The 21,068-nt window shown below is 41.7% G+C and overlaps 1 protein-coding gene across 4 annotated transcripts in view; it reads right to left on the minus strand.

The window, feature by feature from the left end:
* DGCR8 (DGCR8 microprocessor complex subunit) overlaps nucleotides 1-19,875 on the minus strand; it is a 36,484-nt gene extending 16,609 nt beyond the window's left edge. Inside the window, exons 1-6 of one of the 4 annotated variants that reach the window (XM_061602326.1) lie at nucleotides 19,538-19,875; nucleotides 15,955-16,071; nucleotides 12,219-13,217; nucleotides 11,689-11,848; nucleotides 9,891-10,033; nucleotides 434-716 (exon numbers count right to left, since the gene is read on the minus strand). In XM_061602326.1, coding sequence (XP_061458310.1) covers nucleotides 434-716; nucleotides 9,891-10,033; nucleotides 11,689-11,848; nucleotides 12,219-12,935 — 1,303 coding nt within the window. In that variant the 5' untranslated portion in view covers nucleotides 12,936-13,217; nucleotides 15,955-16,071; nucleotides 19,538-19,875. Of the gene's footprint in view, nucleotides 1-433; nucleotides 717-9,890; nucleotides 10,034-11,688; nucleotides 11,849-12,218; nucleotides 13,218-13,769; nucleotides 15,900-15,954; nucleotides 16,072-19,224; nucleotides 19,515-19,537 lie in introns of those variants that run through there. The other 3 variants (XM_061602325.1, XM_061602327.1, XM_061602328.1) reach the window with 3 other exon arrangements.
* Between the last annotated feature and the right edge of the window lie 1,193 nt (nucleotides 19,876-21,068).

Here is a 21,068-nt window from a genome sequence, read left to right on the forward strand (position 1 = left end):
CCACAGTCCAGATGTCCATCAGGTCCCAACAATGCTATAATTCCATCATTCTATGTACGATAACTGAGTATTTGAAAGAAAGATTTACACAGAAGTTTTATTCCACACATCCCATTTGTTTTAGTGTGCACTTTCCACTGAAGAATCGAGTAAGAGTAGCAGAATAGAACAAACCAACTAAATGCTTTACATCAGAACTGGATTTGAAACATATAAACAATAGCTGTGTTTTGTATCAAATTGAAGGAGAAATGGAATACTGAATTGGCATTCACTGAAAACTAATGGGTATATTCCAGGCATCTCCTAGGTTTTGAGCTCTCTAAACATGCAGATTTTACACCATTAAGTGCCATGGCTTCCACACCACAGGGAAGCCTATAAAACTGTAGTTACAGTTCTGTGTTCAAAAATGCAAATTATCAGCACTTACCTACTGATTCATCTTTGCACACTTCAACTTTTGCCTTAACTTGACCTAAGGCTCCTTGTGCTGCATCTCCTCCAGGTGGGTCTTTCTCATCTAATGTCCCAGAATCAGCGGCAGTGGAGTCTGGCTCCTCTGTTTGGCAGTCAAATTCTAAAGACTTATCCAGGAGTTTAATAGGTGATACTTCCCCATTTGGGGTGATGTCATTACTTTGTTCCCTTTCTTCATTTTCCTTCATTTTCTTATAATGCAAACAAGGAATGCTACTCAATGGAGGATCGTGTTTCTGCAAATATAAGTTTTCTACATTAGAATATGAGTCTAGCTTCTTCCAACTGTGTTAAAATTTGCCATATGCCTTCCCCATTGTGTATCAACAAAGCTTGAAAATTCTGAGAATTTTGTTGAATTAACTGAAAATTGTCAAGAAAATGTGCCATGTTGTCTAATAGCTGTTTTATACATTATAAAGCCAACTAGGTGTTTATGAATTCCACCTCATGTTGACCATGCCTTTTCTGCATCATCTGAACCTGAATACCTTTTACCATGAAAACCCTACAACAGACTATCCAAAATGCAACACGAGATAGTGCTGGAAGATGAGGCCCCCAGGTCAGATGACACTCATCGAGTTACTGTGGAAGAACAGCAGACAAGTACATGTAGGGTTGTGCCTAATGACACAACTGGGTCAAAGCCGAAAGGAAGCCCAGAGGCTGAAGCACACAGATGCGAAAAGAGAGTCCAGAGTTGTACAAAGTACACAACAGGAACATGGAATGTGAAAAGCATGAATTCGGGAAAGTCAGAAATTGTCAAGAAAGAAACTGAATGTATCAATAAGTAAATCAATATTACAATACTTGGCGTTGAGTTAATTAAAATGGATGGGTATGGCACACTTTCAATCAGGCAACTACAAAATATTTTATGCAGGAAATGAGAAATTAAGAAGAAACATGGTTGCTCTAATAGTGAGAAGGGATGTAGCAAAAGCAATTAGGAGCCATAATGCAAAGTCTGAGCAAGGGAGACTTAACGGGAAATCTATCAACATAACTATGATCCAAGTCTATGCTCCAATGGCAAACACAAAAGAAGAGGAAATGGAAAGATTTTATGAGGAAGTACAGGAAGAAATTGATCACAGACCAAACAGGATGCTCTGATAATCATGGGAGACTGAAATGCAAAAGTAGGGGGAAAAGAACTAGAAATTGTGGGGAAATGGGGCTTAGGAGATAGAAATGAAGCCGGAGAGAGACTTATTGAATTCTGTGAAGCCAATAATTTCTTTCTTGCAAACATGTGTCGAGCAACCAAAAAGACTGTACACATGGATATCACCAAATGGTCAATATAGGAATCAAACTGATATATAATTAGAAGCAGAACATGGAGAAGTTCCATACTTTCTACAAAAACAAGACCTGGAGCAGACTGCGGTACAGATCATAAACTGGTCATATCGAAAATCAGAGAAAAGCTAAAGAAGAAGAACAAAGCAATCATAATGTCAAAATACAATTTCAATAATATCCCAGAAGAATTTAAAGATCAAATAAGGAACAGATTTGAGGCTAAACCCAGTTGATAGAGAACTAGAAAAATTGTTGAGTGAAGTCAGAAACATTATCAGGGAAGAATGCAAACAGACTCTAGTTAAAAAGAGAGAAAGACCTCAATGGATGGCTGAAGAAACTCTTAAAATTGTTATAGAAGGAAAACAAAAGGAGAAACACGGTTAGAACCCTACTCAACATCAAAGGCCGTCCTCCGGGTACCTACTCTCAGGGAAGCTCAGAGGACTGCAATAAGGGAGAGGGCCTTCTCAGTAGTGGTCCCCAAATTATGGAATGATTTCCTTGTTGAGGTGCGCCTGGCACCAACACTGTTATCTTTTCAGCGCCAGGTCAAGACTTTCCTCTTCTCCCAGGCATTTTAGCATGTGCTTCTAAATTGTTTTTTGTGTTTTAAAATTTGTATATTTGTTTTTAATGTTTTTAATTGCTGTAAACCACCCAGAAAGCTTCGGCTATGGGGTGGTATATCAATGTAATAAATAAATAAGTAAATAAATAAATAAATAGATCAAGAACCCTATTCCGAAAGATTAGAGAAATCAAAGGAAAATTTACTCCAAGAGTAGGAATGTTGAATAATCAACAGGGGAACACACTGACTGACTGAGATGAAATAAAAGGAAGATGGAAGCAATACACTGAAGAACTCTTTAAAAGAGATGCAAGGATGACAGATTCATTCACGGAGGAACCATATGAAGAACCAGAAATTTTAGAATGTGAGGTGAAAGCTGCTCTTAAAATACTTGGAAGAAACAAATCACCAGGAACAGATGGCATACCGATATGCTACAAGTTACTGAGACTGAATCTGTCCAAACTTTGACAAAAAATTGTCAACAAATATGGAAAATAAAACAATGGTCCACAGACTGGAAACACTCAATATACATCCCAATTCCAAAGAAAGGGGATCCCAGGGAATGCAGCAATTATCGAACTATTGCCTTAATATCCCATGCAAGTAAAGTAACGCTCAAGATCCTACAACAAAGGCTCTTACCATATATGGAGCGGGAAATGCCAGATGTCCAAGCTGGATTTAGAAAGAGAAGAGGTACCAGAGATCATATTGCAAACAGACTCTGGATAATGAAATGGACCAAGGAATTTCAGAAGAAAATCACCCTATGTTTTATAGATTACAGCAAAGCCTTTGATTGTGGAGATCACAAACAACTATGGAATGCTTTATAAGAAATGGGGTGCTACAGCATCTGATTGTTCAGATGCGCAACCTATACTCTGGACAAGAGACTACTGTAAGGACAGAATATGGAGTAACTGACTGATTCCCTATTTGAAAGAGTGTGAGACAGGGGTGTATTTTATCACCCTGTTTAATCTATATGCAGAACATATACAGAAAGCAGGACTGGACCAAGATGAAGGAGGTGTGAAAACTGGAGAGAGATCAATAATTTAAGATATTCAAACAATACCATACTACTAGCAGAAACCAGTAATGATTTGATGAATGTTAAAGAAAGCACAAAAGCAGGACTACAGCTGAACGTCAGGAAGATTAAAGTAATAACAGAAGATTTATGTAACTTCAGAGCTGATAATGAGGACATTGAACTTGTCAAGGATTATCAATACCTCAGCACAGTCATTAACCAAAATGGAGACAATAGTCAAGAGATCAGAAAAAGGCTTGGACTGGGGAGGGCAGCTATGAGAGAACTAGAAAAGACCCTCAAATGCAAAGATGTGTCACTGAACACTAAAGTCAGGATCATTCAGAGCAACGTATTCCCGATCTCTATGGATGGATGTGAAAATTGGACAGTGAAAAAAGTGGATAAGAGAATAATAGAATTTGTCACCCTGATCAGTATCATGCAGATTACATGGAAAAGCATTGCTTCTGTTAATGCCATTTATAGAAATAAATCTTAAAATTTTACTGGGTTGTATCCAACTTTCATGAGTAGACTCATGAAAATCTAATGATTTAGACTTTAAACTTTAAGTCTAATAAGTTAGGCATGATTTCAGTAGGTCATTCCACCCATTCCTCAGTTACAGCTAACTGTATTTTTAGTTTTATAAAATGATTTCACTTAACTGACAAGGGTTGTTCCCAATATTAGTCCTAGTCATAGAATCATAGAATAGTAGAGTTGGAAGGGGCCTATAAGGCCATCAAGTCCAACCCCCTGCTCAATACAGGAATCCAAGTTAAAGCATTGCCGACATATGGCTGTCCAGCTGCCTCTTGAATGCCTCCAGTGTCAGAGAGCGCACTACCTCTCTAGGTAATTGATTCCATTGTTGTATGGCTCTAACAGTTAGGAAGTTTTTCCTGATATCCAGTCAAAATCTGGCTTCCTGCAACTTGAGCCCATTATTCCGTGTCCTGCACTCTGGGAATGTGGTGTTGGAGGACAATTTTGCGGATACCATTGACCACAAAAAAGACAAGTAATTGGGTGTTAGAACAAATTCAACCAGAACTATTACTAGAAGCTAAAATGATGAAGCTGGGATTATCATACTTTGCACATATAATGAGAAGACATGATTCACTAGAAAAGACAATAATGCTGGGAAAAACAGAAGGGAGTAGAAAAAGAGGAACAGCAAACAAGTAATCGACTGATTCCATAAAGGAAGTCACCGACCTGAACTTACAAGATCTGAACAGCGTGGTTTACAGCAGATGCTACTGGAGGTTGCTGATTCATAGGGTCGCCATAAGTTGTAATTAACCTGAAGGCGCGCACGCACGCATGTATGCACACACACAAAGTCATACTGAATTAAGTATTTTATTTGTTCATGCTGTTATTGAATAGCAACCAGAACACCATGTAAGCATTAGTACAACCCAATATTTATTTATTTATTTCATTTCATTTTTAAACCGCCCATAGCAAGTAGCTCTCTGGGCGGTGAACAAAACAAGATTAAAATACAATATTACAATAAAATTACAATAAAATCAGCAACAAGTTAAACGAAAAACATTAAATGAAACACATTGAACATTAAAATGCCTGGGAGTATAACCAGGTCTTAACCTGGCGCCTAAAAGAAAGTACCGAAGGCGCCAGGCGTATCTCCTCAGGTAGGCTGTTCCACAGTTCGGGGGCCACCACAGAAAAGGCCCTAGATCTAATAACAATCCTCCAGGCATCCTGATGAGTTGGTACCCGGAGGAGGGCCTTGGATACTGAACGAAGTGAATGGGTAGGTTCATAGCGGGAGAGGCGTTCCACAAGGTATTGTGGTCCCACACCGTGTAAGGCTTTATAGGTCAAAACCAGCACCTTGAATCTGGCTCGGAAACAAATAGGCAGCCAGTGCAGGCGGGCCAGGACAGGTGTTATATGTGCAGACCAGCGGGTCCTCGTCAACAACCTGGCTGCTGCATTTTGCACTAGCTGAAGTTTCCGAACGGTCTTCAAGGGCAGCCCTACGTAGAGCGCATTACAGTAGTCCAGTCTAGAGGTTACCAGAGCGTGAACAACTGAGGCGAGATCGTCACTGTCCAGATAGGGGCGTAGTTGGGCTACTAAGCGAAGATGGTAAAACGCATTCCATGCCACCGAGGCCACTTGAGCCTCAAGCGACAAGGAAGGGTCAAAAAGGACCCCCAAACTACGAACCTGTTCCTTCAAGGGGAGTGTAACCCCATCTAGAACAGGATGAACATCCACCATCTGGGCAGGTAAAGAGCTCACCAACAGTGTCTCAGTCTTGTCTGGATTAAGTTTCAGTTTATTAGCTCTCATCCAGTCCATTATTGCGGTCAGGCAATGGTTCAGCACATCAACAGCCTCACCTGAAGAAGGTGAAAAGGAGAAGTAGAGTTGCGTGTCATCAGCGTACTGATGGCAACGCACTCCAAAACTCCTGATGACCGCACCCAGAGGCTGCATGTAGATGTTAAAGAGCATGGGGGACAAGACCGACCCCTGAGGGACTCCACAATGGAGAGTCCAGGGTGTCGAGCAATGTTCCCCAAGCACTACCTTCTGGTGACGATCCGTTAAGTAGGAGCAGAGCCACTGCCAAGCAGTGCCCCCAACTCCGCGAGCCTCCCCAGAAGGATACCATGGTCGATGGTATCAAACGCCGCTGAGAGATCAAGGAGAATCAACAGAGTCACACTCCCCCTGTCCCTCTCCCGACAAAGGTCATCATACAGGGCGACCAAGGCTGTTTCAGTGCCAAAACCAGGCCTAAAACCGGATTGAAACGGATCCAGATAATCGGTTTCATCCAAGAGCGCCTGGAGCTGGCCGGCGACCACCCGCTCCAAGACCTTGCCCAAAAAAGGGACATTCGCCACCGGTCTATAGTTGTTCAAAACATCTGGGTCCAAAGAAGGTTTCTTTAGAAGAGGTCTCACTACTGCCTCCTTGAGACTACCAGGGACTACTCCCTCTCTCAAGGAGGCGTTTATCACCTCTTTGGCCCAGCCGGTGGTTACAGCCCTGCCGGCCTTCACCAGCCAAGATGGGCAAGGATCAAGGGCAGACGTGGTCACCCGCACCATTCCAAGCACCTTGTCCACTTCCTCGAGCTGCACCAACTGAAACTCATCCAACAATGAAGGACAAGACCGCGCTCTGGACACTTCAATGGAGTCATCTGTCATAACATCAGAGTCTAAGTCCCGACAGATGCAAGCAATCTTGTCCTGGAAGTGCTCCGCAAATTCGTTGCAGCGGGCTTCCGATGTTTCCTTAGTATCAGGAGGGCCAGAATGTAAAAGCCCTCGTACCACCCTAAAAAGCTCCGCTGGGCGGCAAAGAGATGATCTGATGGTGGCAGCAAAATATGACTTTTTTGCCGCCCTAACCGCTTTTACATACAACTTAGTGGAAGCACTCACCAAAGAATGACTACATCCGTCAGGAGTTCGCCTCCACCTGCACTCTAGCCTCCTTCTCTCTTGCTTCATCACTCTCTGCTCCGGGGTATAACACGGTGCTATTTGAGTTCTGCACCGAAGGGGGCGCGCGGGAGCGATCATGTCAATGGCCCGGGTCATCTCCGCATTCCACAGATCGACCATGGCCTCGACAGGAGCGCCAGTGCTATCAGCCGGAAAAACTCCCAGAGCGCTCTGGAAAGCAACAGGATCCATAAGCCTCTTGGAGCGGACCAACTTAATAGGTCCCCCACCTCTGCAGAGGGAAAGGGCTGTCGTGAGTCTAAAGCTCAGCAAGCGGTGATCTGTCCATGACAATGGAGTAGATGAAAAATACCCCACCCTCAGATCACCATCTCCACGACCAGTGGCGAAGATCAAATCAAGAGTATGTCCTGATACATGCGTCAGGCCAGTAGCAACTTGAGACAGCCCCATGGTTGTCATGGAGGCCATGAAGTCCTGAGCCGCCCCGAACAAGACAGCATTGCTGCTGAAACACTCCTACAAAATACCCATTTTAACGAACGAAGGTTTGCAGCAATAGCACCTTATAGATTGTGAAAATTGAACTCACATTATTTTTCCCCTGCTAAGAGGAACATAAGAGCTATCTAGCCCAGTATCCCGTTTCCCACATTCAGATGCCTTCAGGAAGCCCACAAACATGGTTCAAAGGCAACTGTGCTCCTTAGCAACCCCACCTTGCAAAAAACTGGTATTCAATAGCACACACTGCCTCTTAGTATAAAGATTCCATATAGCCATCATGGCCAATACGCACTGCCAGGCCTATCCTTTATGAATGTCATTTAATTCACTTAAAAGCCATCTAAGCCAGAAGCCCTCACATCTTATGGCAAAATTCTATAAATATTGTGATTTGGGTGAATACTAGTCTCCTTCTGTCCTGAATATACTGTGCTTCATTTCATAAGCCTGTATCATGTTTCTCATCCCACTTAGCTAATCCATTTTCTCACATAAAAGGCCCTACATGCTTTTGTCTTTCATCATAGAGAAAATGCTCCATCAATAAGCAAGTAAAAATAAATAAGCTAGTTTGATACCAATGACTCAGGGTTGCATCCAACTAAGTTCTACTCAGAGTAGACCCACTGGAATTAATGGGCCTAAGTTAGTCAGGTTCATTAATTTCAATGGGTCTACTCTGAGTAGTGAAGTATTAGGTCCGTCTATTCAGCACTAGTTATGTCTCATCTTGAGTACTGCATCCAGTTCTGGACACCACACTTTTAGAAGGATGCAGACAAACTGGAACAGGTTCAGAGGAGGGCAACAAAGATCATCAGGGGACTAGAAACAAAGCCCTATGAGGAGAGACTGAAAGAACTGGGCATGTTAAGCCTGGAGAAGAGAAGTATGTGATGATCCTCTATTATTGTATATATGGTAAGTGCTGTTTGTATAGGAGATACATGGTAAGTGGAATGTAAGAGGAAGGGGGAGTGAATGGGCAGTAGAATGCTGGATGATTGGCTGAATGTTTAAAATGGCTGACAGAATAAAAGGAAGAGTGACAGTGGAATCTTGGGGGGAGAAGAGAAAGAGTGGGTTGTTTGGTGGGTTTGAGAGAGTGGTTTGTCAGGAGAGCGTGGAGAAGGAGGGGGTGGAGTTCGGATTAGTATTAGATAAAACCATATGCTTATGTGCCTTATGAAGAAATCTTGTTAGCTTGTTATCTGTGTTATTTAATAAATACTTAATTTGGTTTACCAAAGGCCTGATCCTTGGTTGGGGTTTCACAGACCAGAAGGGAGGGTGAGGTAAATACCAAGGCTGAAGGATAATATGGTGGCAGCAGGGAAGGGAAGAATAACACCACAAGTATTCAGAGCAAACCAGAATTATAAGCAGTCTGAGTAAATCAAAAGGATTGGGGACAGCTTAAGCACTCAGTCACAGAGGTAACCAGATTGAGGGAGACTCAGGCAGAGTCTCTGGGAATACTGGTTATAGGATGTGACTGGTGATGCTGCCTAGCAGGGGGATCTGTTGAGATCTGTGCTAGAGCGGGGAGAGAAACCATAAGAGAGGACAGTCCGGACTGGTGGAGTCCCTGGTGGTGCCTAGAGACAGGCAGTAACCACGAGCAGGTAGGAGCCTGACAGGGAGAGCCAGGGAAGGAAGCCTCACAAAGTACTCTTCAAGTACATGAAAGGTTGTCACACAGAGGAGGGCCGGAATCTCTTCTCGATCGTCCCAGAGTGCAAGACACAGAATAATGGGCTCAAGTTGCAGGAAGCCAGACATCACGAAAAAGTTCCTAACTGTTAGAGCCATACAACAATGGAACCAGTTAACTAGAGAGGTAGTGGGCTCTCCAACACTGGAGGCATTCAAGAGGCAGCTGGACAGCCATCTGTCAGAAATGCTTTGGTTCTGATTCCTGCACTGAGCAAGGGTTTGGACTTGATGGCCTTATAGGCCCCTTCCAACTCTACTATTCTATGATTCTATGACTAGGACTAATATTGGGAACAACCCTTGTCAGTTAAGTGAAATCATTTTATAAAACTAAAAATACAGTTAGCTGTAACTGAGGAATGGGTGGAATGACCTACTGAAATCATGCCTAACTTATTAGACTTAAAGTTTAAAGTCTAAATCATTAGATTTTCATGAGTCTACTCATGAAAGTTGGATACAACCCAGTAAAATTTTAAGATTTATTTCTATAAATGGCATTAACAGAAGCAATGCTTTTCCATGCAATCTGCATGATACTGATCAGGGTGACAAATTTAAATGTCTGGGTTTACCAAGATATTGCACAAGCTAATTCTTTTAAACATATTCCATTTTTATAAACATAAACCCATCCCATAAGTAAAATGAAATTAGGTCTTTCAGCAAACAAATTCAGTGGCAGTCAGCAATACTTCTGCAGTTTTGTTGTAATTATTTGTAGAAGTATTTAAAATCTAATTATTTCAAATGTCCAAAATTACTGAAGTCAGTTCCATACCCTAATGCTTCCTGTTCCTAAGAAGTAAGGTCTTGACCAGGTAACAACTCTGGATTCTCTGTGCAGATATACAGGAATGCCCGAGTTATGGAACGTCATGATCCATCCATCAGGCAAGGGCTCTGTAGGTGGACGGCCACGACCTTCAGAGAAAATGAGAAACTACTCAATGCACAAGCTGTCCAATCATAACAAAAGTGATAGAAAAGATATACAAAAAGTCTGAAGTCATGTTATATTTTAACCTAATTTAACAGTGTAAATGATCAACCAGCTTTACTGGACAGCAAAAGCTGCTGCCATCACTCCAGCCCTAAGTTAATTTTAAAGGCTGGACTGGATACTTTTCACATTACCCTAATCTTACTGCTACAACCATTCACTATTAGGGACATAGTCACCCTTTTGATCATATTTATCACATGCCTCTTCTTGAACCTCTTTTTTCATTAGAAAAAAAAGGAGTGGAGTGTAGATTACTTCGAACATGTGCTTGTCCCTTTTTTGTACATATCTTCACAAAGGACTGAACGAATGGATTGATCATTACTATTTATTAAAAGCCAGAAAAGTCATATGAGAATATTTATAATTCAAGCTATTCTCTGTAACACAGCAGGATTCAGGCAAAACATTTAATACCCCTTTCAATATCATAGACCAACAATTTAGGCTGAAATCCTCAGCACGCTTATGCAACAGCAAGTCCCACTGAACACAGCAAGACTTGCTTCCAACTATACATGCCAAGAACTGGACTGCCGAGTACCACAAATTTGGGAGAACAATGTATGACAGGTGTGGGGAACCTTTGGTCCTCTAAATGTTGCAGAACTACAGCTCCCATCATGCTGGGCTACTGGCCATGCTTGCTGGGGCTGACGGGAGTTGTAGTCCAGCAGCTTCTAGAAGGCCAAAGGTTCTCCACTGTTGATAAACAGCATTTTAATTAATGAAAGACTATTTTTTACTCAATAGATACCAGTCCTAATTACAACAGTGACGGCATGTTCATTGCTTTATAGCACTTTGCCATGCTGTTATAGAATATAGTTCATCTCAGAGGAAGCTGTTCAATGTTTATTGTCACAAACTTCACGTTCAACATCTACCTAAAATATTAACAACCCTAACACATAAGAAAGGTCTACACCAGGGAAGGGCACACATTAAGCTTGTGGTATTTACTCTTGATTTTAGTAGAAGCCTGAGACCAAACTCCAGGATCAAAACCAACTAGAGCTAGGTCCAAAAGAGTGTGGTGCCTCTGAGCAGCTGCCATGCGCAGGTTTTTGTTTTCTGTACCAGAATTGACCAGAGTTCATCATTCTCTCCCACAAAACTCTATTTCTGACACTCCAGGCTTTCTTTATGTCATCAGACTAACGGGGCAGGGGGGTCAGTTTGCTGTTGATACTGTTAGACTGAGACTGAGAAACCCTTGCTAATCTACTGCAAATCATCCAGAGATTTCAGCCTACCTGATTTACAGCCTGTGTGAGCCTCCAAGTCCAACATTTCCTGCTAACCATGCATGGCAGCCCACAAGGGACTTTCAGAAACTTCCTGGTTTTGTTACCTGCTTTAGACCAAACATACAGCGGTGTTAAAAAGACACCACAAGACATGGTTGGTGGGCTGCTTTTGGAGTGGTAGGCCAAAAGTCACAACAATCTTTGCAGCCACTTGCGATATGAGCCAGTATTTTTGTGTGTGGGTTACGATCAACTATTGCAAAAAATAATAATTAAAAAATGGCTACGTATGTCCATTTATAGATATAATGTAAATAGCTTACTTTTAAGAACTGTTTTTATTTTGGTCATCATTGGCTGCACAGTCATCTCTCCATCAGACTGATGATCACTCTCCCCGGCATATTTCTCATCTATTCTCCTTTTCTTAGGAACACAAAGGCCCTCTTCCAGCAAAGCATCCACATCGTTATCAAATTCATCCTGAAAAACACATTGTGATATACCATGCCCCTACAGCAATTCTCTTCCTCAGACTATACTAATAAGGCAAGAATGGTTTGTAGAGGAATCTATAAAATCCCAGCCCCATCATGAGCCAACTGAGAACTGAAGCGACATGTTTTCAGTTAATGATTAACAGAAAGATTAAAATCTCACAGGCTTCATACTGAAACAAAATATAACACAATTTATCCATTCTCAGTACTGTCTAAAAGTATATTTTGTAGTTAAGTTCTTAATCATTGTTAGTAATTTTCCCTTAACGTACTGTTCAGACATTTTAGTTAACATACATCTAGAGAAATGTTTGTACTCCCACCCCTTAAAATTAGAAACAGAATTCACTTACCTCGTATGAATAGTTTAAGTTTTCCTCATCCACTTTGTCTCTCTGAACGATTGCTTTAGACGTAAACCCTCCTTCTTCATCTATTTCCATCAAATTTTCAGTAAAATCTTCTAAATCATCCAGAACTGCATACTCAACTCGCTTTTCCTGATCTACATCATTTTCATCATCCTTTTTCTCATCATTTTCACCAGCTGCCTGTGCAGCTTGACCATTACTACTCCCAAGAGGACAAGCATGCATACCCCCATTGACTTTATTAATACCTAAATCTGAATCTGCCTCATAATCTTGCTCAGCTCCAGTGTACAGAACTTTTCTGTCTTTACTTTTGCAACTCTCTGTAAAGCTAACACTAATCTTTACATCTTTAAGCAACTTAAGATCAGGAGTAAACTTTCTAACTGAAGGCGCATGGCGAGCAGTTCTTGGGCTTTGGTCACTATTAGGATCTACGATAAGACGACTGTTGTAGCATGAAGATCCCTTTGTGAGAAGCTGTATTTTGCCGACAGTGTGTGCGTCCCCAGCAGGGGTATCTGACTGTCCATCACCACCAGAGCCAACGTCCATTACCTCTGCGTCACTGGACGTTTGCAGGGGAGGTGGTGGAGGCTGTTCATTAGGCGGCAGTGGTGGGGGACAAGAATGGTTCTCCACATTCACTTCTGTTGCTGGCTCTTTTGGAAGGGGAGGTGCATTTTCATAATTCTCCATAATTAAAACTTACAAAAAAACCAAGGCTTTAAATAAAAGGAATATTGAACTATACTCCTAACATGCAGAAGTCCATCAAGATGGGATTTGTCATGCTCTATTCAATATGCAACACTGATGATTCAATTAAGCTGACTACATTGTTTTTTTCATTAATGTAGACAGCTTTCAGAATCACTGTCTCAATTACTGGAAATCACAATGCATTCAGCTTAAAAAGCTGATGTTGAAGTAAAGAGCATCTTCACTGGCTGCATGCAGGTGTCCTTTTCTTCTTTCAACCTACAAAGAAGAGAAAAAGCATTGTCAGAAGCTTTAACTTCCTATCATTTTATAATTATAAAAGACAATTCCAGTACACAAAATTCAGAATGACATCTGTTTTACCTACATCATGTTAAACAGCAATAAAAACAGCAATTTATTCTAAAAAGTGGTATTTATGGTGACTGAATGAACCTGAAGAAGCAGGTCAAGCATTAAATATCTTTTTAAAAAACAGGGGTATGAAAAAATGCCTATTTAAGTCTAAACAACAGACTGCTAAACGGATTACAAGTTAGTGGCCCACATGCTACACAAAGCTAATACTGGTACACTGTTTTAGAAAGGCACTTTAATTCCCAATTTAAAAAAAAGCTCCTTGCATATAAAACATTTGACTACCTATTAACTAAATGCTAATTCTAATAAGACATGCAAGATAGTAATGCCTCATGAATATTACAATATTTTTAGTATTAGGTTTATTTTTCCTTCTCTAAACAAAATCTGAACTCTAGAGCTAACATAAAAGGAGAAATTCATGATACTGGTGTGATTCCAGTGACTTACACACAGTTATACCAATATGAACAGTCACAGGATCTTACAGTCACTTCACACAAGGTAAGATCTCATATATGGACATCTCATCATACAAGGACATCACTTCTGTATAGGAAATGGCATGTTAGTTCTTACGCACATCTTGATGCAACAAATGCATACATTTGTGCTGTAAGATTAGATCATTACAAGCACAGGCTACGAGATGATGTAGCTTTAGGGATGCCTCAGCCCACCATAAGTAACGTGCCTAAGGTTAGCCTGTTTTTGAGACTACTGTACCTCCTTACTATTAAAGCCTTAAAAGCAATGTTATTTCTGCTGCACACACACACTTTTAATCTGGGCTTCTTTTGCATATACAGCAAAAGAGATGTGTCACACATGACGATATATATGTAAACTGTTTATAAAATTCATCTTGTGCTACGTGGCCTTCTCCTGCACTCATTGGGTGAAATCCAGCAACCACATTTATTTCTGTGGGTTCTCCCTCCCCCCAAAGACGGGATATTAATCCTGAAGAGCCTCTATGAAAATACTTCCTACAGCAAACCATCCTTTTATTGTTTTTAAAATCTACATTAAAAACAAAGGTTCTCAAGTATATTATGTTTTAAAGAAATACATACTTATTCTCACTGCAGTGACCATGGAGAGATAGGAGATGGGAATGTCTTACCTGTTGCTAATTGATTTCTCCAAGTCCCTTTATGTAAACCCAAACAGTGTGTTTTGTTTTAAGTCCTCCTACCAGCAGGGAATAAAGTAATTACACCTCCCCCCATTCGTCCCACACAAATCCAGCTGTTTGAATCAGCTCAATTCAGACTTTTACAAAGCCGCATATATTCTCTTCCCCAATATGTAAGATAACTAAATGCTTCAATACAGAGTATAGTACTTTCCAACATTCACACACCTAACACACGCAGGAGATGCAGCCTCAGTATAACCCCCTTTTCCCTTCTTGTTCCTTCCATGAATTAAATGAGAAAAGGGGGGAGGAGGGGAGATGCAAGAGTTTAACTTTCTGGATTAAGTTTATTTGGAAGAAGGAAGAAGGGAAGATAAATACAGATGGACAGAAGAGTACTTCCATTTCTGCTTTAAGTGAGGTATATCTGAGAACCTTCTTGTTTGGATAAACTGGGGGGGGAAATCCTATTTCCATAAAGTGGAAAGGACCAAAGCTGTTTTGATGAGGATGTCACAACAATGAGAATTATCCATCCTTAAGCTTAGTATAAACTGGGGTGGGGGATGGATATTCCACAATGATAGTTTCCATTAAATATACATTAGTTTTCTTCTAGAATAATCGTAAGACATAGACCACGAAAAGTGCGTTATGATTGCTGTGAGAAACACCGATGTACCAACGTTTTCTGCAGCAAACATATACCGTGCAGAAGTTAAAAAATGCAGGGAAATGAATGTACACAAATGTCTGGGAAGCTGCGGTCAATTACATCCCCCAGATGCATATACAGGAATATTTCTCTTCCACACTTGCCTGCCAAGAAGGACATCACTGTAACAGCAGTGTTTCCTGCAGCGCTTAACCATGCTGTCCTGCCCTAGGTGGTTTCAAACTAAATTTAGGTCCTTAAGAGTCACATAAAGTTAATAATTTGAAAGAGTATTATAAAATCTCAAAATCTAAATGTTCTTTCTCTGCTTCACAGACCTGGGCTGTCATCACCCCAAAACCATTTTTTAAAAAAAGAGAGAGCACCTCTAGGCATCATAATTTCTTTAGCAAAACAAGAGATCAAACAACTTCAAACCTTGCCCAGCTGTGGTAGTGCTGGTTACACAGAGAGTTGTATCCAATGTTCATCATACTCAGAGCAGACCTACTGAAATTAACAGACACAGCTAAGTTAGGACTATTAATTTCAGTGGGTCTACTCAACAGGAAAGGGCTGCACAGCAAAGAAGATAAGCCAAGTCTTTTCTGAACAGCTGCTGCATAATGGACTCCTTCAGGAAGAACACGCTAAGACTTTGGCCATATACTTCTGGCACTGAAGAAACTAAGCCACTAATTGGCAGATAGATACTACAAGCTCCTTGGGATCTCATAGGTGAACAGCAAAACTAGCATCCCAGCTCAGAGTGGCTCTCAAGCAAGTTGAGTGGGGCTACTGCACCACTCTGCAAGGGTTATATTTCAAATTCTGATCACCTGTGAACTCCACATTTCTCCTGATGATTATGACACTATTGTAACAGGAATGGCAGACCTTGACTTCAGTAGAACTGGCATAACACATTCCAACATTTACTCCTAGATGAGGTGGTCCTGGGTGTGGAGAAAGGAGAATAAATAAATGACAAAGCTGCACAAGTGACTAGTTAATACTAGGTATGGTAAGCCTTTGGTCTCCAGATATTGCCGAACTGCAGCTGCCATAACCCCTGGCCATTGGCCATGCATGCTAGGGCTGAATAGGAGTTGTAGTTCAGCAACATCCGGAGGACCAAGGCTTCCCCATACCTGAGTTAGGAATCTTTGCTTGAGACAAGAGAACTAGGTAGATTCTGTCAGCCGCTAAACTATGCTGACTACAATCATATTTGTGTGGTAGGGGTGGCGCATAAAGGTCCATCTTGTTTATTTGAAAAAAAAACACAAAATATTATAAAAGTTACTCAAGACTGATGCCTTCAAGCAAATAACCATTTCCCATTGTTGTAGAACAGCTAGGTAACCTATTACTCTCAGGATAAACCTTCCAAATTTTATAGTTAGGGTTATATTAAGGCTTCCACAATTGATTAAAAACCATTCCAGCGCAATACAAATTAAAATTAGCACTATTAGTAGTGATAATTAAACTGTTCTTTATCAACCTGGCCATGGATGCATTCTGCCATGCATCATAAAAACTAGAGGATGAGTGGTTGTGTGACTGTCAGGAAAACTGGTTCAAAACTCACTTCAGACATGAACCCTTAGGCAAGCCAATCTTTTTTCCTCAATCTGGAATATGAAGAGAATACCATTCTACTACACAAAGTGTTGTAAAGATTACTGAGATGTTCTGAACACTCAGAAACCATATATAGTGTTTATTATTATGAATTATAAAAGCAGGGCTGTGGAGTCAGTACACCAGACCTTCGACTCCAACTCCTCTATTTTTCTACTGTCCGACTCTGACTCCTTCATAAATGGCAAATGTATAATAACTAGTAATAACAAATTTACTGTAGTACAATGGTAGCACAAGGCATTTCATCACCACCACATGAATCCAGAGCTTGGAAAAGTTTTTCTACCGACTCTGACTCCACCCAAAATTGCTCCCAACTCCAACTCCACAGCCCTGATTATAAGTTAGTCCTTATGTGGCATCAGTATACTAGGTGCTGTACACAAAGGACCAGATCTCTGCCCAGCAGAACATAGACTCTGGACACATTTACACCACTGCTATATCCACACACAGTTACAATTCCCAGAGTTCCCTGGCAAGAGGGACAGACTGTTAAACCACTCTGGAAATTGTAGCTCTGTGATGGAATGTGGGGTGGGGGGCTCCAAACAACTCTCAGCACCCTCCACAAACAACTCTTCCCAGGATTCTTTGGGGGAAGCCATGACTGTTTAAGGTGGAATAAATGTATGTTGCGAATGTGGTCTCTATGATGCAGAAACTATACAATCACTGGTGTGACGCTGAGTCATATCTCACCTAAATCAACACTGCCATTTGCATACTAAGCCAAGTTTTAACAACTGTTAGCTTTTATAATACGTGTGGCCACACATGTGAATACAAACAAAGTTATAGGATGGTTTAACTTTTCTTTTTTAAAACTGGTCCTGCTTCTCTACCTTCAAAATCCCAACAAGCCAAAATTATGTTGATTAAAGCTTTTCCCTCATCCCTTTATTTAAAAACTGGTAACTGGAATTAAATGAGAAGCTAGAATGTCTGAGAGAAGCAACTTCTTCCCTTCAAAACACAGCACTTTGAGTCATAATAGATTTTCTAGTAGACAAAAGCTCAAGTGGAAACTAGATCATAACCACCACACACAAATACACACAATTATAGGAATATAGGAAGCCACCTTGTAGTAAGTCAGACCAAGGGTCCATCTAGCTTGGTATTGTTTACACTGACTGGCAGCGACTCTCTAGATATGCCAAGGATTGCACCTTCTGCTTGCAAGACAGATGTTCTACCACTGAGCTACAGCCCTTCCCCCTTATCTGTGAGGGTCTGCCTAAAGCTTCGGAATAAGGCACACATATTTTCAAATTACAGCTCCTCACCACCATCCTGGGGAAAATTAAAACTTCAGGAGAAAGGCTGACTTTTCTTCAACATACAGTGGAGAGTCAAGTAACAAAGGAGGATAGAAAAAGAAATGTACTTTTTGGGAGGTGAGCACAGAGGAAGATCAAGTTGGAAGCTGGATGCTGTACTTAGATGGGCCTTGGACTACATACTTCAGGGAGACAATTCAAAAACCATGCACGTTAAACTGCTTTATACCAAGTCAGAGCCTTGGTGCAACTCATCTAGGAACCATTCTTCAGGATCTCACTACTTGACATAGCTTCAAAAACACAAATATGGTTCTAGAGAGGCAGCAGTTTGTTAAATAAATAAATAAATCTGTCAGTCTTGGGGCATATTAAATACTGCATTTTTAAACTGTATTTCTCCATATTTCTTTAAATTGTTGTATTGAGGAATCTTGGAAAACAGGATAAAAATGAAGTAAATAAACAAGCAAATAATTTATTGCCACCTTGCATTTTGCATAAGCTTTCCCAATCCAGAGCCCTCTTCATTGAATCCACAACAAAGCCCCCTTCATCACTTTCTTTGGAGATCAAATACATCTGACCAACGTTTTTGTTTTTTGAAAAGCCTGAAGAAATTTAACCTCCTACCTTCTCCTTGCTTAACAAGTGATCATACCACCACTATACTACAGCCCCAAAGTGAGAAGGGGGACACTCTCCATTTTCACCCATTCACTCTTTCTAGAAAAAAATACCTGAACCAACTCTATTCCTGAAGGAATATTATTAATTATATTTGTATCCCACTTTATAGGACAAGGATTAGCTTCAGTAAGCACATTTTTTCCAAAGGGAGAATTGGCAGGTAAAAATGAGGGCCCCAAAGCCCCCTAATCTTTTCGGACAACCTTCCTAAGTTTTCTTAGAAGGCAAGGGGTGCGTATTCATGCCATATTTGACTATGGCGATATGACCATTTTTGCACACCACCCCGGTTCCTAACCGAGTACAGTAAGGGCGATTTTCAATTTTCATTTAAGAAATGAATAGGAACACAGGCCAAAATCCGAGGGAGTCAGGAGGTCGGACGTGCGAGTCTTAATTAAGACCCTCCCCCAATATTTCGCCCCCCCAACATGCAAAAAGGCGGGTGAAGGAGGGGGGGGAAAGAAACCAGCCGCATTAAACAACCTCCATAATGAGCCGCGGCGAAGTTCACTCACGGCGGCGGCGGCACTGGAGCGCCTCCATCCCCTCCTCTGCCCGAAACCGGTGGAAAACAAGCTGGGGGGGAGGGGAGAGAGAAGGTCCGAGGCTTTGAAAGGAATTATTTCCGTTATTTATCTCCGCCCCACAGAAGCGGCGCAGGGCCTAGGCCCGCCGGGGCTCACTCGCACGCGCACCACTACCGTCAGGGAAGGCGGAGCTGAGGCGGCTCAGGCCGCGCAAGGCCCCGTTTTTCTCTCCGCTGCGCCCTGCCGGAGCCCACAGGCCCGGCACCCACCTGGGCCATGCCCGGAGTGTCCCTGCCGCTCCTCGTTCTAGGGCTCGCTTTTTGTTTTCTCCTCGCCCCACCTCCAAAGCCAAAGTGAGGGGGGAGAAACCGGGCGTGACGGGGAGGGGGGGCCGCGCCGTCGTTTTCTTCTCCTTTTCCTCCTCCGTCGCGGGAGCGTCTGTTATTTCCCTTCCCTCCCACCCGCTGTCTCAGAGAAGCTGCCTACGCGTTGCCACCGCCGCCATCTTTAAACGTCTCTAGCTCCCACAAGAGGGTTTCTTTTGGGGGAGGAGGGCTGGGAATTCTCACAGCCAATCACCGTCGAGGACCGGGCGTGTTCTGGCTCCCGCCTTTTTTGTCCATTGGCTGAATGCCGGCTTCGGTAAGCTCTTTGCGCGGCTGCGTCACCATGAGAAACGGTTGGGGTGAAGGAGGAGAAAGGCAGTTAGGAGAAAAAAGAAGGCTCAATAAAGAGATGGGAGGAGTCAAAGGAGGGTTTTCACGAGGTAGGAGGAGGCCAGGAGTTAGGGAGTATTGCCATTGGTCACATCCACACAATACATTTCAGGCACTCGTTTATCACTTTAAAACAGTCATGGCTTCCCCCAAAGAATCCTGGGAATTGTAGTTTGTTAAGAGAGCTGAGGGCTGTTAGGAGACCTCACAGCGCGGCAGTTCCCAGCACCCTTAATAAACTACGCTTCCCAGGATACTTTGGGGGAAGCCGTGGCTGTTGAAACTGGTATAAGTGTGCTTTAAATGCCTGGTTGTGCTTGTGACTTTTTCAGAATAGATCCGACCAAATCAGAGGCTATATATACACCATACCTTTAAAGCACATTATTTCCCCCCCAAAGAATCCTAGGAATTTCTTAAGGGTGCTGGGAACTGGAACGCTCCCAAGAACCCTTACTCATGAAGTAATATACTTCATATTTTTATTTAAATAATTCCATTTAGGAGTCGCTTTCTATAAAACATCTCTAAGCAATTTAACAATAAAAACATATATAAAGCAATTTTGATGGGGAATTTTATATATACATACATGTATGGCTAATAGGGAACGCAATATACATAATCAATAAGCAAAAACATTCTTTTATAAAGCTATAAAGGTTCATAACATTTTAATAGTTTAGTAGGAAGCCAGATCTTCTCCAACAATTTCATATGTAAACATTTCAAAACTAATGCAGGTACAGACTGGGATAAAAACACTTTAAAAGGCTTCTGGAAAAAGAGATGGTCCTGGTTTGATATATAATGGGAAGGAGTTTTCAAGGGTAGATGTTGCCATGGTAAAGGCCTGATTCCAATATTGTACAGGCTGGACCTCCTGATTAGATGGTGTCTGCTGGAGGGCAGAGCACAGTTAATCAGCTGGGTATATAAAGCAACACTGACAAAACACTTGTCTATCATGAAGCTCACTGGGTGACCTTGGGCCAGTCACTGCCTCTCAGCCTCAGAGGGAGGCAATGGTAAACCACCTCTGAATACTGCTTACCATGAAAACCCTATTCATAGGGTCGCCATA

The sequence above is a fragment of the Rhineura floridana genome, chromosome 19 (assembly GCF_030035675.1).
Source record: "Rhineura floridana isolate rRhiFlo1 chromosome 19, rRhiFlo1.hap2, whole genome shotgun sequence".
Lineage (NCBI taxonomy): Eukaryota > Metazoa > Chordata > Lepidosauria > Squamata > Rhineuridae > Rhineura > Rhineura floridana.